This window comes from Podarcis tiliguerta (genome assembly GCF_965153285.1).
Source record: "Podarcis tiliguerta genome assembly, chromosome: Z".
Lineage (NCBI taxonomy): Eukaryota > Metazoa > Chordata > Lepidosauria > Squamata > Lacertidae > Podarcis > Podarcis tiliguerta.
Window position 1 is genome coordinate 13659828 of NC_139553.1, and position 16272 is coordinate 13676099.

At 48.3% G+C, this 16272-nt stretch overlaps 2 protein-coding genes across 21 annotated transcripts in view; both read left to right on the top strand.

The window, feature by feature from the left end:
- Positions 1–16272, top strand: part of LOC310669594 (uncharacterized protein) — a 570356-nt gene that overhangs the window by 372060 nt on the left and 182024 nt on the right. The window lies entirely within an intron of this gene.
- The window catches only part of PRRC2B (proline rich coiled-coil 2B), a gene marked incomplete at its 3' end in the record, with an annotated part of 67803 nt that overhangs the window by 33601 nt on the left and 17930 nt on the right, over positions 1–16272 (top strand). For 14 of the 20 annotated variants that reach the window (XM_083423306.1, XM_083423313.1, XM_083423297.1 and 11 more), the window contains exons 16-25: positions 583–2766; positions 4184–4371; positions 5982–6127; positions 7266–7407; positions 8501–8583; positions 8847–9038; positions 9310–9504; positions 10709–10795; positions 11256–11360; positions 12499–12691. In XM_083423306.1, coding sequence (XP_083279432.1) covers positions 583–2766; positions 4184–4371; positions 5982–6127; positions 7266–7407; positions 8501–8583; positions 8847–9038; positions 9310–9504; positions 10709–10795; positions 11256–11360; positions 12499–12691 — 3515 coding nt within the window. The remainder of the gene's footprint in view (positions 1–582; positions 2767–4183; positions 4372–5981; positions 6128–7265; positions 7408–8500; positions 8584–8846; positions 9039–9309; positions 9505–10708; positions 10796–11255; positions 11361–12498; positions 12692–16272) is intronic. The other 6 variants (XR_014507176.1, XM_083423307.1, XM_083423301.1 and 3 more) reach the window with 1 other exon arrangement.

Here is a 16272-nt window from a genome sequence, read left to right on the forward strand (position 1 = left end):
TCTTGAGAGCTTTCCAATATTAAATCTGGACCAACTGTGGATGCAAGTCCACAGCACTTTGCTTTTGCTGAAACAACTCTAGCAAAAGCCAGCATCCTGTTCTTACAGCGGCTAACCAGATGCTCCAACTGATACTCGGAGGCAGAACATAGCCCTCATGGCTAGTAGCCATTGATTGCCTTCTCTTTTATGACCTTGTCTGAGCCTCTTTTAAAACCATCCAAGTTGGTGGCCACTGCTGCATCTTGGATACAGAGAGAGAGAGAGAGATGGAGGAGGAATATGAATATTGGAAGGCTAAGAACCTAAGGAGAGCCCTGCTGCCTCAGATGAAAGTCCAACATCCTTCTCACAGCTGGCCAACCAGGTGCTCTCATGGGAAGCCCACAAGCAGGACCTGAGCCCACTAGTGATTCCAGGGGAAATGGTGTATCCTCTCCAGCAGGGGAGGTGGTACATAGCCCTTGTGGCTAGTAGCCACTGATAGCCATATCCTCCATGAACCTTTGTGATTGTCTTTTAAAGCCATCGCAAGTTGACTGATTTTTTTATTTTTTTGTGGGGGACATTTTCCTTTTTCAGGAACAACAGCTCCTACTCATCGCAGAGCACCAGCATCAACCCTGCACGTGACCTGTTTGAGGAGTCCAGAGAAGATTACTTAAACATCTTTGACAAGAAGCCCCAGGCCAATTTTGACAGCTGCATCGGCTCCTCCCAAAGGCTGAGCCAAGACCGTCTCTTCCCACATCAAGAATGCGCCCCTTCCGTTAGCACTGCCGACCCTCACCACACCAACCTGAGGAGCTCCTCCTTGGAAGCCGGCTTGGCCCACAGTGATAAGAAGCCAGAGTACAACGGCTGGGATACCAGCCACTATCAGAAATCCTCGGACGGGACGGCTTCTGCAAATGAAGAGGCCTGCCGAGATGAGCAGTCCTTTGGTGCTGAGGCATGGAAGAAAGACGGGCCTGCCAGCAAGCAGGCAACTGCCAAGCCAGGGTGGGCTTCTGAGAGCCGAAATGCCAGCAGCCAGCAGCAGCAACAGCAGCAGCAACAACAGCAGCAGCAGGAGCAGACAGGGAGGGCTCGAAGATCTGGCCCGATTAAGAAGCCAGTCCTGAAGGCTCTCAAAGTCGAAGAGAAGGAGAAAGAGCTGGAAAAGGTGAAAGCAGATGGGGAAGAGGCCACCCCTCCCCCACCAAAGGAGAAGGCCCCGGTTCAGAAGGCGCAGGAGGAGGAGGAGGAGGATGACCATGATTCTGCTGCCTTGCTCCATTCTGCCCGCTTCCACTTGCTGGACGAAAAGTACCCCTCTCGGGCAGTGGTCCAAGAAGTCGAGAAACCATGCGAGGAGGAGAAGGAGGAGGAGGGTGAAGAGCAGGAAGAGGAGGAAGAGGAGGAGGAGGAGAAAAACGGGAAAGCCTGGGAGGCCAAGCCTCAGTCAAGGGAGTCCAGTGACTTGCCCCCCACCAAAAGAAACAACTGGATATTTATTGATGAGGAACAAGCCTTTGGCGGAAGGGGACAGGGACGTGGTCGTGGCTTCCGGGAGTTCACCTTCCGAGGCCGTGGCAGTGCTGTGGGCTGTGGCAGTGGCAACATCAGTAGCCGGGGTGCCTACAGCAGCAACAGCACTAGCGTCTGCAGTGCTCAGCGAAGTAGCAGAGGGCGGCCCCTGAGGGAATTCAACCAGCCAGAAGAGTTCCCACGAGGGAAGCTCAGGCGCAGGATCGCCAGCGAGACCCACAGTGAAGGTTCAGAGTACGAGGAGCTGCCCAAGCGCCGCCGCCAGCGGGGCTCTGAAAACAGCAATGAGGGCTCCCTTGTGGAAAGGGAGGAGAGCGACCTCAAGAAGGGAGACTTCCGCGACTCCTGGCGGTCCAACAAGATCTATTCGGATGACCAAGGTACCCTGGATGCCAGAGCGAGGGCCCCACGAGCTTTCGGGCGCTCGCTACCCCCGAGACTTAGCAATTCTGGGTATGGGCGAAGAGGCTTTGCTTCCAAGGAGCCTTCCCAGTGGCAGGGCCGGAATGGGGGGAACACGTGGCAGGAGTACGGCCACGGCACACCTCTGGACACCTTTGGGGCCAGGCGCCTGTCTGAGAGGGACTATGGCCAAGACTCATATAAGCACCCAGACTCCTTCACCCGGCGGGCCAATGAGGAGGATCCATTAGACAAGAGGCACTACTTCCAGGAGGATTACGGGGGTGATCCCGAGAATGCTGAGAACCGTCCGTTCCGCCGCCGGCGCCCACCTCGTCAGGACAAGCCTCCCCGGTTCAGGCGCTTGAGGCAGGAGCGCGAGTCCATGGGGCAGTGGAGCCCGGAAGACAGCGGAACCAACCTCCTAGCTTGCCAGTGGCCAGGGAGAGCCAAGCTGACCATGATGGATCGGGGTGGTGCCACTACCAGGAGGTCTCCCGAGCTGCCCTACCAGAACTCCTCTGACCATGCCAATGAGGAGTGGGAGACGGCCTCTGAGAGCAGCGACTTCAGCGAGAGGCGGGAGAGGCGCGGTGGCAGTGCCATCTCGGAGGGCGAGGCCCAGCTGGACGGCAATCTCTCCAGCAGCGGCATGGGGGAGAAGAGGGAGCTGGCCAAGAGAAGCTTCTCCAGCCAGAGACCCTTAGTGGATCGGCAGAGCCGGAAAGCTGATTCGACTGGGTTTGGGGAGAAAGCTGTGAGAGCTGGTGGGAATGGAGCAGCCTCCTGCTACGAAAGCCAGCAGATGAATGGGGCACAGATAAAAACAAAAAGGTAAGCCTCACAGCTTTAATGTCCTCCCACCTTCCAAAGTAATGGCTGTAGTTGTGCAATCAGAATCTTCTGCTTAATAAACAAAGATTTTGCTTTATTCGTTTTGTAAAATTGATGTGGTGGGCCTTCCACTTAGGTGACGGTTCAGTTCTGGGAGTCCCATGTGCAAAGCCAAAATTGCACCCCCAGAACTGCCCCTTCCCCACCCCCACAAGGCAGGATTGCTTACCAGGGACTGGGAAAGTCGCATGAGGGCTTTGGGAGCTCCTGTGACCTTAGACACCCTGGGAAGCGACATGCCGGGCTTTGGGAAGGAGGCACAAGGGATGCTGCCAGAACTCTTGCACTGCCTTTCCAAAGTTTGAGAAGTGAGGAAAACACACTGGGCGGGGGGGAAATAAATAAATGGAGAGTGGGAACGGTGGGTTTCCCGCCTACCTGTGCAATTATTATTCCCCCACCTGCACAAAGCTGCTATTGTGTAAGTTTACTGTACACCAGTTGTAGAAAAAACACAGTCAAGGTGGTTTGCAAAAAAAGACAAAACTATAAAATTGTCAATAAGAGAATTAATAATAGTTTGAGACTTTCAGAATGTTAAAATAAAGTAACAATAGGCTCAAAACAGATTAAAGCTCACTCCAGCTTTCTAAACATCTGGATAGGATTGCCTAAATAAAAATGTTTTTAGCAGGTGCCCAAAAGAGTACAGTGAAGGCGCCTGCCTGCTATCTATAAGCAGGGAGCTCCAGTGTGTAGGTGCTGCCACAGTAGAATATTGATTGCTTACGAATGGAGAATGGGTATTACATGGTACCTATAATGGTGGCAGTAGTGGGCTTATGTAGCATAAGGCGACTTTGCATGTAAGGATGTGCCCGGATTGCTGCACTGCACTTAAATTCAACTTCTTGTCACACTGTGGGCAAAAGCCATGGCTCAGTGGTAGAGCACCTGCTTTGCATGTAGAAGATCCCAGGTTCAGTCTCCGGCATAATCTCCAAGTAGGACTGGGAATGCCCCCTGTCTCAAACCAAAGAGTCACTGCCAGTCATCTTTTGCAGCCCAAAAGTAATCTTCTGAGGACCACATGCCAGTGATGGGTGGAGCCTGAGGCACAAACAGAGCAACCAAGAAAAAAGCTTTTACCTTTCTGTTTTCTGCACGTACTTGTGCACACACTTCTCTTACCTATCCTCCATCCAGACAAGGACACAGTCCAGCCAGGCTAAAAAAAATCCTTAGGCTGTGAAGCAGGACCAGTGAGGTCTGGCAAGAGGGGGTGTGGCTTGGCAAGTTCCAAGAGCCAGAAAGAGAGGCCTGGAGGGTCACATTCAGGCCCCCAGGCAAGAGGTTTTCCCATCCTTGCATGAAACTATCTTCCCTGAAGCTGGTGCTCTTTCGCTTTCTCCTCTAGATCTCCCGACGACAGTGGGGGGCTTGACCCTAGCAGTCCTGAGAGCAGCCATTCTGTTTACGGCTCCCATGCTAACCTGAACAGCACCGAAGGGCTGGGAAAGAATCCAGAGAGGGAGCCCAAGTCTGGAACCCAGCAGATGGGAGAGAAGGGAGAGGCCATTTCTCAGTTTGAGCTGAGCTACGGAAGTAAGTCCTGTTCACTTAATCCAATACAGCAGCCTTTCTCAACCTGTGGGTCCCCAGATGTTGTTGGACTACAACTCCCATCATCCCTAGCTAGCAAGGCCAGAGCTCAGGGATGATGGGAGTTGTAGTCCAACAACATCTGCAGACCCACAGATTGAGAACCGCTGCAATAGAGGATGAGCTTCTGATACACAGTTTGGGGAATCGTCTGTCTGCTTTCTGTGCATTTGGACACATCTTCAGGTGATTGTTCCAAACCACCTGAAGGTGTCTATGGAGAGAAGATGCAGTGGTTTCTGATTTGTCAAAGATTAAGAGAAGTGCATAATCTGATAGACAGCTCTGTTCCAGTCTGTCGTTGTTCCAATCTGGATATAAATCCAGGACCAGTGCATTAGATCAGTTCACTTCAAGATGTGGACCAAATGAATTCCCTCTCCATGCCTAGAAATGGTTGGGCAAGTCATGGCACAGGGCCTTTTCTGTAGTGGTGCCCTTCCCCAGGAAATTCGTTTGGCTTGCTGTCATGTAGCCCTTAAGTGAATGGTCGATACAGTCATACCTCTTGTTATGTTTGCTTCAGGTTAAATCTTTTCAGATTGTGTCCCGCGGCGACCTGGAAGTACCGGAAAGGGTTACTTCCAGGTTTTGCCGCTGGCGCATGCGCAGACGCTCAAAGTGACGTCACACGCATGCACAGAAGCGGCGAACCATGACGCACAGACACGGGTTGCGTTCTGCTCATTTTGCAAACGGGGCTCCAGAATGGATCCCGTTCGCAAAGAGAGGTACCACTGTATGTAGTTTTGCAAGGGTTTGGGATTGTTTTAACATTAACCCTGCTGCTGCAATTGGTTTGCTGCTGCTGCTTTTGTCCCCCCCCCCCCCCCCGAAACGTGTGGTATTGTTGTGGTTTTTATGGCAAATGTGTTTTCATCTTATATTGTAAGCCATCTTGGCTCCTGCAGCTTAAAGGCAGATTGTGAAGCTTCTTCTAAAGAGAGACATCCTGGAATGTCTGTCCAGACCAGGATGAGTGGTAGGAGGAGTTCAAAGAATTGGTGTCCAATGATCCTGGGATGGGACCAAGTGAGCTGGGCTGGGCCACATCTGCGCCTGGAGAGGATATCAGAATGAGGACCCACCCAGATGCTTCCTGGTGCTTCTATCTTGTCCCCTTTGTCACCGTGGTCTTCCAGTCGCTCTTGCTAGCAAGTCTGGCTGCAGGGGAAGCGCCTGAAGATGCTTTGGGCTTCAAGCCAGCACTGCCTCCTGTCCAGACACAAAGACATGAGCACCAGCAAAAGCATCTCAGACCCAGCCCTCTTGGAGGAGTGTCCATTTGCTTGCCCAGTCTAAAGATACTTCTTGCTTGCTACGTTAAAGCAGGAGCCCTTTGGGGGGTGGATGTTGATGGTTAGAACAACAGCAGAGCTTGGTCTGCCATGCTTTACACCTGCTGCGCTTTGAACCTTAAAGGTTTTGAGCATTTGTTTTGGTTTTGGTTTTGGTTTTGGATGAAACCACAGCCCCAATGTCAAGTTCTTAGTCTAGTGAGAACCAGGGGAAAGTTGGAAATAAGCTGAAGTTGTCTTTAAACTGTCTCTCAGATGGTATCATGGACGGACGGCTTTCAGGCCCTGCTGAAGAAACAGAAGTTGGACCGATTGGGAGCGAAGGCTTCATCGAGGTCCTGACAAAGAAGCAGCGGAGGTTGCTGGAGGAGGAGCGACGGAAAAAAGAGCAAGCAGCCCAGGTGAGCACCTGGGGGCAGGAGTGCCCCCTGAACCTAGGTATCCATTTTTAGCACACACACACACACACACACACACACACACACACACGCCACATGTAAAGGCAGCTGTCTTAACAAACCAGGGTTTGGGTTTCATATCCTGGTGTTATACATTCTTTACCAGGGGTGTGTGGGAACAACTTTTGCCTTCCAGGTGTTTTGCAGAACTACAGCACCCATCAGCTCCAGCAAGTGTGGCCAAGGGTGATGGGAACTGCAGCTCAGCAACATCTGGAGGGCCAAAGGTTCCGTTCATCTGTTGTAAACCAAACTCTTTTGGGGGCCAGTAGGCACATTTGGAATTGTGAGGGAGTGTCACGGGCACTAGGAACAAAGTGGCTGGAACAGTGTGTCTAATCCTGCCATACAATGCAATGAGGGCATATTAAAGAGAGGAGGGGGTTTCCCAGTGCATGAGAGGCTGCACTGGTGCAGACAGGAACTGAGGAGGAAGAGCAAACAGTCTCTGGTTGTACACTGTGGACATTTGAGGGAGTAGTTACTGAGACCTTTCTCAGGTGCCATAGCAGGTACTTACTGGTAGGCACTCTGGGTCCCTTGGGCACTTCATTGGCAACTCATTTTCTAAATCATCAGAAATGACAGGCAAGGACAACTTTGCCACCACCACCAATCTTGGAGCAAAAGTTGGACTAAGCTGATCCTGTTCTTTCCCAGGCAAATCCCCATCCCGACCTGGAGACTTTATAGGAGAAAAGGGGCAACCGTGTGTGGCCCTCCAGGGTGTTCCATGCAGCCCTTCCAAGGTCCTGCTGCCACTTTTACAGTGGGTGTTGTTGCCAAATCTGTGTCAGGCTCCTGTCTTGCCTGAAGATTGTGCTGTAGATTTGACTTCTCTGATGCCACTGCTTGCTGGTGTTCTAACAGATCTAGCCCACCACTGTTTCCTGCTTCTTGCCCCATGATGATGTTGTTGCAGATTAGGGTCTCTGCACAACCCCCTTGAGTTGGAGGAAAGAGGTTCACACTTTGGCCAGACAAAAACCAATGTTTCCTTGAGATTCTGTCTCTGGGTCAAAGGCTTCTAGTGTTTCCCAGGAGTCCTCACGCCCTTGGGCTTCCCTCATTTCTCCCACAGGCTCCAGCCAAGGGCCGCGTCCTTCAGTCTCGTATCCCACCTCGCTTTGCCAAGAAACAGAGCAGCATGTGCCTTGAGCAAGGAGATGTTTCGGTTTCTGGAAACAGCCTGGGCACAGAGATCTGGGAGACCAACAGTCCAGGTGAGTCAGGTGTGTCTTGGTGAGGGTGGGATGGGGGGGCACATTCTCTTCCTGGATGTGCCAGTAGTTGGCATGGTCAGATGCAAAGGTGTGGGTGGAGCAGTGAATGCAAATTTTGCTTTTGTACAGTAGGCCAGTTTGTACACATGCGCTCTCTCTCTCGCTTTCTCTCTCACTCTCTCACTCTCTCACACACACACCCTCTGTCCTCCATCCTGGCAAGCAAGAAGCATTGCCAGAGTTCAAGGACACGGTCCAGGCAGGGAGAAACACACAAGGAGGATATGAAGTAGGACTGCTCAGGCACGTGGCCTGGGAAGAGTCCCAAGGGCCAGATAGAGAAGGCTGCATTTGGCCCCAGACCCGAGATTCACCATCCCTGTCTGGAGGCACTTGTGAGTTACTCCATTTCCAGCAAACCCTGCAAACAACACTACCCTCTCTAGATTTTCTGGAAATGCATCAGATCCCAGGCAATCTCTGAAATGGAGCAGGGTAGGGAGAGGGAAATGGGGATGGTAGAAAGAGATGGAAAGGGGTGGTCCTGCTCACTTTCGGCTGTGAGCCTGCCAAACACTAGTATACCCAGCGCCTGGCAGATTACTGCTAAGGGAATGCAGCCACCCCTTCATCTATGAACGAAACTCAAAAGAAAACTCTTCAAAACATAAGATGGAGGTAGGGCCATAGCTCAGTGGTAGAACATCTGCTTTCCACGCAGAAAGTCCCAGGTTCTGTCTCCCATGGCATCTCCAGGTAGGGATGAAAGAAAGCCCTGCTTGAAATTCTGGAGAGACGCTCCTAGTCAGTGTAGGCAGCACTGAACCAGATGGACCAACAGTCTGAATCGATATAAGTCAGCTTCTTACGTTCCCATGCACAAAAGGTATCAGGTAAAACCAAATCCAAACTGCTGGAGCCCATCCGTTCCATATTATTAAAAGCCAGAGGATAGGATTTCCCCTTACTGTTTGAGTTTTATTCTTCTTCCCCAACATGCATGTTTGAGAAAAGGCGACATATGTAACATGAGAAGCAGCCCCGGAGGCCTCTCTGAAGCATCTTAACTCCCATTTATCTGCTCTTGCCACAGCACTCTCCGTTCAGTCATCTGGCACGGATTCCTGGAGCAAACCTGTCAATGCCTTTACCAGTAACGAATCCAGCTCCACCGAGGTAAGTGCACCCAAGCCTCTCTGTAAAGAGTGGAAGGGAGGGCGGGTGTCCACTCCTGCCATCCAATGAAATGTAGATGTGTAAAGAGGTGGGGATGCCTAGTGTAATAGAGGCTGAGCTGGTGTGGTCAGGAATTGAGCACGAACCGCTGTTGTACACTATGGATATGGTGATGACTTTGACAAAGAGGCGTTAATTTTGGTGGTGGCCTCGCTTTCCGGTATTGCTGGGAGGGGTTTTAACACTTTCCACGCTTTGCGCAGCAGGGATTTAAAGGCAGCCAGGGGGATAGTGGCATTGACCTGAGCGCTGAGTCGCGGGAATCCTCCGCCACTTCTTCCCAGCGCAGCTCTCCATATGGCACTCTCAAGCCTGAAGAGATGAGTGGAGGTGGCCTGGTGGATCCCAAAACTGACTGCCAGAAAGAGCAAGCGCCAAAGCAGTCAGATAAAAAGGTAACCTAGCTTAACTGCCACTGGCACCAGATGTGCTGTCTAGCATCTGGATCCAGCTGCTGGAAGTCAAGGGTGGTCTGGTTTTGTCAGGCACATTCTGGAAACCAGGCTCAATAGGGCTGGAAGTCTTCTAGCTCATTGTTGTCAACATTGGTTGGCAGCGGCTCTCCTGGGTTTAAGGCAGGGGACATTCTGAGCCTGACCTGGAGATGCTGGGAGCTGAACTTCCTTTCTTCCTTTAAATCAGAGCTTCTCTTGTTTCCCTGCTAAGGATTCAGAGCAAAGCCTGGGTCAGAGCAAGGACCACAAGCCGGGCCCAATTGGCAATGAGCGCTCCCTGAAAAACCGGAAAGGCTCTGAAGGAGCGGAACGCCTTGAAGGCAGCGTCCCCCCGGTCAATGGGGTGGAGATCCATGTGGATTCGGTCCTTCCTGTGCCTCCCATTGAATTTGGAGTAAACCCTAAAGTAAGGATTGCTTTTGCTTCATCTTTTTCCACCTGTTATGGTTTTGTGGGCTTAGGCCCCAAATAACTGAAGGACTGCCTACCTTCATCCCTACCAACCTTCTTGGGTGTTAGCATCTGTTTGGGCAGGTGTGTGTGTGCTCTCTTAGGCCACAGTCATGACATGCATTTAAAGCAGTATGATGCCACTTTAAACAGTCATGGCTTCCCCCAGAGGTGTAGCTTGTTCAGGTGACCAGAATTGTTAGGATGCCCCTATTCCCACCACAGAGCTGCCATTCCCAGGGTGGTTTAATAGTCAAATCCTTTCGCCAGGGAACTCTGTGAGTAGGGATAGTCTGTGCATGAGATGAGGTGAAACCATTTGCCTCAAGCAGTGGATCCAGCCCCCATTGTTGCGCCGCTGCCAGCTCCTCTGGGGCTTCCTGTGCCACTAACACAACAACAATGCCCTAACCACTGTCCCCTCTATATCCTCACCGCTGCTGCTGCATTGTGGCAGCAGTGGGGGTGTTGCCAAAGATACAACTCGGGTGATGGGGCTAGTGACGGTAGTAGCGGGAGGGTGGGGGCAGAGTGGGGACCCAGACCTGCGGGGGGAGGCATTAGGGCATGTTGCCTACAGTGGCAACAGGTCTCAGGCAGACCGTATCTGTAAGGTGAATAAGGCATCTCCTAACAACGCTCAACAGACTACACTTCCCAGGATTCTCTGGGGGAAGCCATGACAGCTAAAGTGGTATCCCAGTGCTTTAAATGTATATTGCAGGTGGGGCCTAAGTTTCAATACGGGCCCAAATCTCATTCTCACTCCCCCACCCCTTTCCCAGTGATAGGAGCTAATTTCCCTACTTCTTTAAACCCTTCATTTCTATGGGGAAAAGTTAAAGGAGGCACTGGAGGCTCTGCTAGGTTAGGGGGCTAACCTTGTCCCCTGTTAATCCTGACCATTAAAGTATCAAGCCAGCTGCTCCCTGTGTCATTCCTTCTGTGTTCTTCACATAGCTTCACCTTGGGGGGTTTGCATCTAGATTGGGCTGGGGAACCACAGCATTCCAGATGTCGTTGGACTACATTTCCAATTATCCCCTGATCCTTGCCCATGTTGGCTGGGAACCTGATGGGAGTTCAGCAACCATAAAAGGACTGTAAGTTCTGCACTAAAAAGTTGAGTACAGGGTTATGTAGAAATTGCCTCTTTGCAGGATTCGGACTTCAGCCTGCCCCCTGGACCGGCCTCCAGTACCACAGCTAACTCAGTCACAAAGCTTCAGGATGCCCTGGCCAGCAATGTAAGTAGACCTGCCTTTTGCATTCCTTCCTATTGGCTTCCAGTCTGCCTATCGACCTGCCCAGCTGGGAAGATCATCTGCTGATGCCCTTCTTCAGATCCTCCTCCTGCTGCCATTGGAGGTGGATGATGACGAAGGAGGGGTCTTTTTGAACTACAGTATCCTCCTTTTGGAACGTCATCCCCAAAGAGGCCCTCCCAGCATCTATTTTGCAATCTTTTGGCACTAACTAAGCCTCTTAATTATTCTCTCCAGTCCTTTAGTGATTGTAGAGCTCAAGTCTTATTTTTTAATTAGTGTCTCATGGGATTTTTTTGTTTTGTTTCTTTATGCTGATTGTATTTTATATCTCTAATGAAGCTTTTGTCAGCCCTGACTTCTTTCTTAAATAAGAAGATTGGTATGCTGTTTCTCCAGAATAAAAACAAAACCTCTTGTCTCTGTGTTTGTGTCTCTGCAGGCTGGGCTCACACAAACCCTCCCTGTGCTCCGAAGAGACCACCACCTTCCACGGTGCATCGGCCTGAATCCCATGTCTTTCCCCACGACTGACCTCACTCTTAAAGTAAACATTGGGTTTAATGGGAGTGGGGCAGACAAGGGTGCTTGCCACAGGGGCAGCTTAGAAAGAAACAACAACCTTTCACATCCAGCAAGGGTGGAGGATTTATTTCTAAGCCTACAAACCTTGGGAGCACGTAGTTAAACTATGGAATTCACATCCCATGAGAGATCTAGTGATGGTTACCCACTTTAGATGGGTTTAAAATGGGGGTGGGGGAGAGAAGTTTATGAAGGAGAATTAGGCTGTCGGTAGTCAAGGTGGCAGTGTAGTTCGTCCAGTATTGGAGGTGAGGTCAGATTCTGAATACCAGTTGCAGGGGAAAGGCCAGTGGGGCAAGTACTGTTGTGCTTGTGAGCTCCTCCGAGGCATCTGATTGGTCGTTGTGGGATCTGGATTCTAGACATAATGGGTCTTGGCTCTGATCCATCAGGGCTCTTACCTACTTTTCCTTTGATCTATAAGGAAAGGTGTGTGTATTTTAATGAAAGTTGGAGTTCAAGAAAGGGACTTCCAGTATCACTCTGGGGGAGGTGGTGTGGGCCTCAGCACAGGAAGCTGCTTTATGTTGAGTTAGACCGTTGGTCGTCCGTCTACACCAGCATTGTCTACACCAGTGATGACCAAACTTGTCCCTGCAGCTGTTTTGGGACTACAATTTCCATCATCCCTGACCACTGGTCCTGTTTGCTAGGGATGATGGAAGTTGTAGTCCAAAAACAGCTGGAGGGCCAAGTTTGACCATCACTGGTCTACACTGACTGGCGGCAGCTATTGGGTCTTCCTAAGCTATACCCTGGATCAATCGTAGTAATAGCCAGTGTTAATGTTGCTCCTGAGTAGACCTGTTGGAACTGAGAGAAGTTACTATCTTAGGCCCATTCATTTCAGTGGATCTGAGTAGAACTTAGTCAGAAACAACTCAGGATCTCCTGAATGCAGAGCACCTCTGTTTCACGAAGCTTTCACATCTAATGAACAAGACCCCCCATTCTTTTCCTAGTTGCAAACTCCCTGGGGCTCCCTGGGGAACATTTTCTTTCCTGTTTTTAGAAGGGCTGTGGGGTTCTGTGGCTATGCACCCGCTTTGCACCTGAAATGTCTTGGGTTGTTTTCAGTTTTGTCCTCTCTGCCCTTGCAGATGGAATCAGCCCGCAAAGCTTGGGAAAACTCCCCCAGTCTCCCGGAACAGAGCTCTCCTGGGGGTGCTGGCTCCGGCATCCAACCTCCTGCCAGTGTTGGGGCTTCCAACGGCGTGAGCTACAGCTCCTTTGGTGGCGTTTCTGTACCGCCAATGCCTGTGGCATCCGTGGCACCGTCTGCTTCGATCCCAGGTACACCGTTTGCTCTCCTTCCTCTCTGTTTGCCTGCTGGTCCCCTGCTTTTCCTTCCCTTCTAGAAGTGAAATAAAACTGGTCGTTGTTAACAGTTGTACCAGGTGTACTTACTAGTGACCTTAGCTTCTCACACGATGGTGCCCACATATCCACAGAGGGACCCCTTCTCTTGGTCATGAAATGGTGAGGGTGGTTAACCTTTCAAAGAAGAAAAGTACATGGAGCTGTGGAAAGAGTGATGCTGTTTCCCACTTCATCTTTCATCTCCATGTGCTTCTCAAGGCTCAGATTAATTCTGTTGGATATGACTTGTACCCAGTTATATAGTAAAGTGTGGTGGAGAGCTGGCATTGTGTGTGTTTTCCCAGAAATAGCAAGGCATTCTGGGAGATCCCTTCTTGCGTGCCCTCAGTCTCTGTGATGTTTTGCAATGGATCCTACTGAACCCTATGCTGTATGAGCAAAGGGCATTTGAAGAGATCCTGTGGCTGAGAGACTCGAATCTTGCCCGTCACTGGACCAGCTTGTTTCTGCTACTGTGCTGGGGACTATTTTAGGCAGAATTCATCTTCTCCTGAAAGATTTTAATTCTAATAAGATTTTCCCACAATACAGTAAAATTACAGCTATGAAAAATTAAAAAGAAGAAAACCAGGAGAAAAGAAAGGAACAGTAGAAATAAAGAGAGGAAAGAGAAAAAGAGAGATAAAATAAGAAAGGGAAATAAAAGAAACATTAGCCAAATTTTTTTTTTTTTACAGAAGAACTTCCAATTTTCCACCTGCCATTTACATAATAGAATAAAATATGACTAATTAAAACTTTCAATCCTTGCAAACATCCATCTTCTCCACTTTGCGCTAAATAGTATTTCTTTTAAGTTAAGGTGTCCCAGAATCATTTGTTTCCTTTTCCCATGAAAAGTCCCAAGATATTTCCTAATTGTTATTATTAATAAATGCTAACCATATTTTTTCTTTTAATTTTACCTCTATTAATTCCCACCACAATTACTTCATATTGAATAACATTATTTTTTTCCATCCATTTCCATATTAAAGACTCCACTGTGATCACACATTGGGCCAATATTCCACTTTTGTTCCTCATTATATATCCTCTTGTTCATGTCCAGATCCATATGTTCAGTTGCATTTTCTGTTGTATTCCATTTCTTGTTGTATTTATGGTGGTATCCCGATCTTCTTCTTAAGGGCCTTCCACTTCATTTGTTTCAAATCTTTTTCCAGAGGTACTAGCATAGCTGTTATCACAACATTCTCTGAATTTGCTCCAAATTGTATGCAGAGTACTTTCTCTCTGCTAAAACTAAAAAAATACCAGGACTGAAGTCCCAAAGCTTTCCCCCCTCTCCACTCCATCAACACCATATCCAAATAATTCTCCAAATCATTTGTGACTTTTATCTTTTACTTTCCCCAAAAATCCTTGTATGGATGTCATTTCCTTTTCCACACAATTATACATTTGGTTATTTATTGATCCAGTTCTGCCAACTTTTCATCAATTTGTTCTGTGGCATCTGCATATTTCTCATATCCATTTTCTACCTCATATTCCTCTAGCTTCTTTTTTCCTTCATCATTTGATTCCTTCATCAAATATTGAGCTGATCATTGTTAATTGTTCAGCCATCAATTGGCTAAACAAAACCAACAATCACTGGTTGAGTCCTATTGAATGCTTTTAATGTTTCTGGTTATTAATGGCCATTCAATCCACCTAAATATATCCTCCTGCAAAACTACAATCTTGGGCTTCTCTGATTGTTATCTCAAAACAAAATCTTTTTCTCACAGCTAATGATAATTACTCTACTTTCATTTTCTTGAATTCTTTAGTGCCAGTGGGGGGAAAAAAAGATACCGGAATTTCTATAGTCTCGTTTTAATCTTTCTTGTCCACCGCAGATCAAGCTTTCCACTTTGCATTAGACACTTAAACAGTTAATTTCCTTTCAGTTTTTCCAGAAACAGAAGGTGGTATTCAAAGATTTTCAGATTGTAGATTTTCCCCAGCAGATGGAGGGATCTCTCATTGCAGTTCCCTTGTTCTAAACATGTTTTAAAGGGTTTTAAAAAGAGGGTGTAATTCTGTTACCTGTTTTCAATTGAACGTGTGGAGTTTGGGGGTGGTGGTGTTCTCTGCCTGCCAGCTCCCATCTGAGCTGTGAGGCATAGAAAAACTGCTTTGATCCAGATGCCCTGAGGTTAACTTTATTTGATCACCGTATCTCCAGAGTGATTAATAGAGCCAGACAGATAGTCTGGCTATTAACTATCACCAAGTAATTATCTTCTGTCAGCCAGAGCTAGCAGAACGATCTCTGAATCACCATGCCTCTCTCCCAGAAACCAGGATTTTCATTTTATTAATAATTCAGAGCACACCTATCTATAGACATACCATACCTGAGCCATATCCACTTAAGAAAGAGTGTGTCACCTAACTCAGTGTCTTTCTCTATCAGCCACACCCACTCGCCCCCAGAATTATTCTTTAAGAATTTGCTTTGATTCAGTTGCCCTGAATCAGTAGCCATTTACTAGGGATGCTTATTCAGAGCTTGAAATGACTGTTTACTTGCATTCACATGATGCATGAGCTTCATTTGCATTTAAAAAAAAACAAAACAAAAAGACCTGAGTTAATGAAATGGGAAGTTGGGTTCTTAGTGTCAGTATATATAGTATGCAGTGTTGAGTTGATGGATTAGTCTAAACTCTACTTTTTCCAAATATTTTTATTGAGTTGTTTTTTAAAAAAGAGATTAGTTGTCACAATTGTCAATAAAGAATGCAGCTATGTGATTTATCAGGTTAAAATAAAACATATGTGTGGTCTATAATTACTAAGAGTTCCATGTTCAGATAGTTAGTTAGATAGACAGATAGAGATACAGTGGTACCTCGGGTTACAGACGCTTCAGGTTACAGACTCCGCTAACCCAAAAATAGTACCTCGGGTTAAGAACTTTGCTTCAGGATGAGAACAGAAATGGTGCAGCGGCAGTGGGAGGCCCCATTAGCTAAAGTGGTGTCTCAGGTTAAGAACAGTTTCAGGTTAAGAATAGACCTCCGGAACAAATTAAGCATGTGACCAGAGGTACCACTGTATAAAAAGTAACCTTGAACTCAATCCAGACACTCACAGAGACTTGCAAAACCTGTTCAAGTGTTGTCATTTGAGGCCCCAGTGCCCTTGGTAGCATGAGGCACTGGTTTATTAGCTTGAGCTGGTTTGCTTCCTGCAGCCTTTCCTAGACAGGGATGACCTGGTCACAGTGATCTATGCTCCAGTAACCTTCTGGTTGGATTACTGTAATGTAATCTATGTGCGTCTGCTATTGAAGACAAGATGGAAGGTGCAGGGAGTGCAGGATTTGATTCAGCCACATGAATTCATATCACATCACTTTTTAAAAAACAGCACTGGCTGCCTCTTCGCTTTTGATCCCAGTGCATGATGCTGTCGTTTACCTATTAACATTGCATGTGTCTTGGAACCCAAATACCTGAAATAGCATCTCTTCCAAATACGTCTGCCCTGTCTTAAGA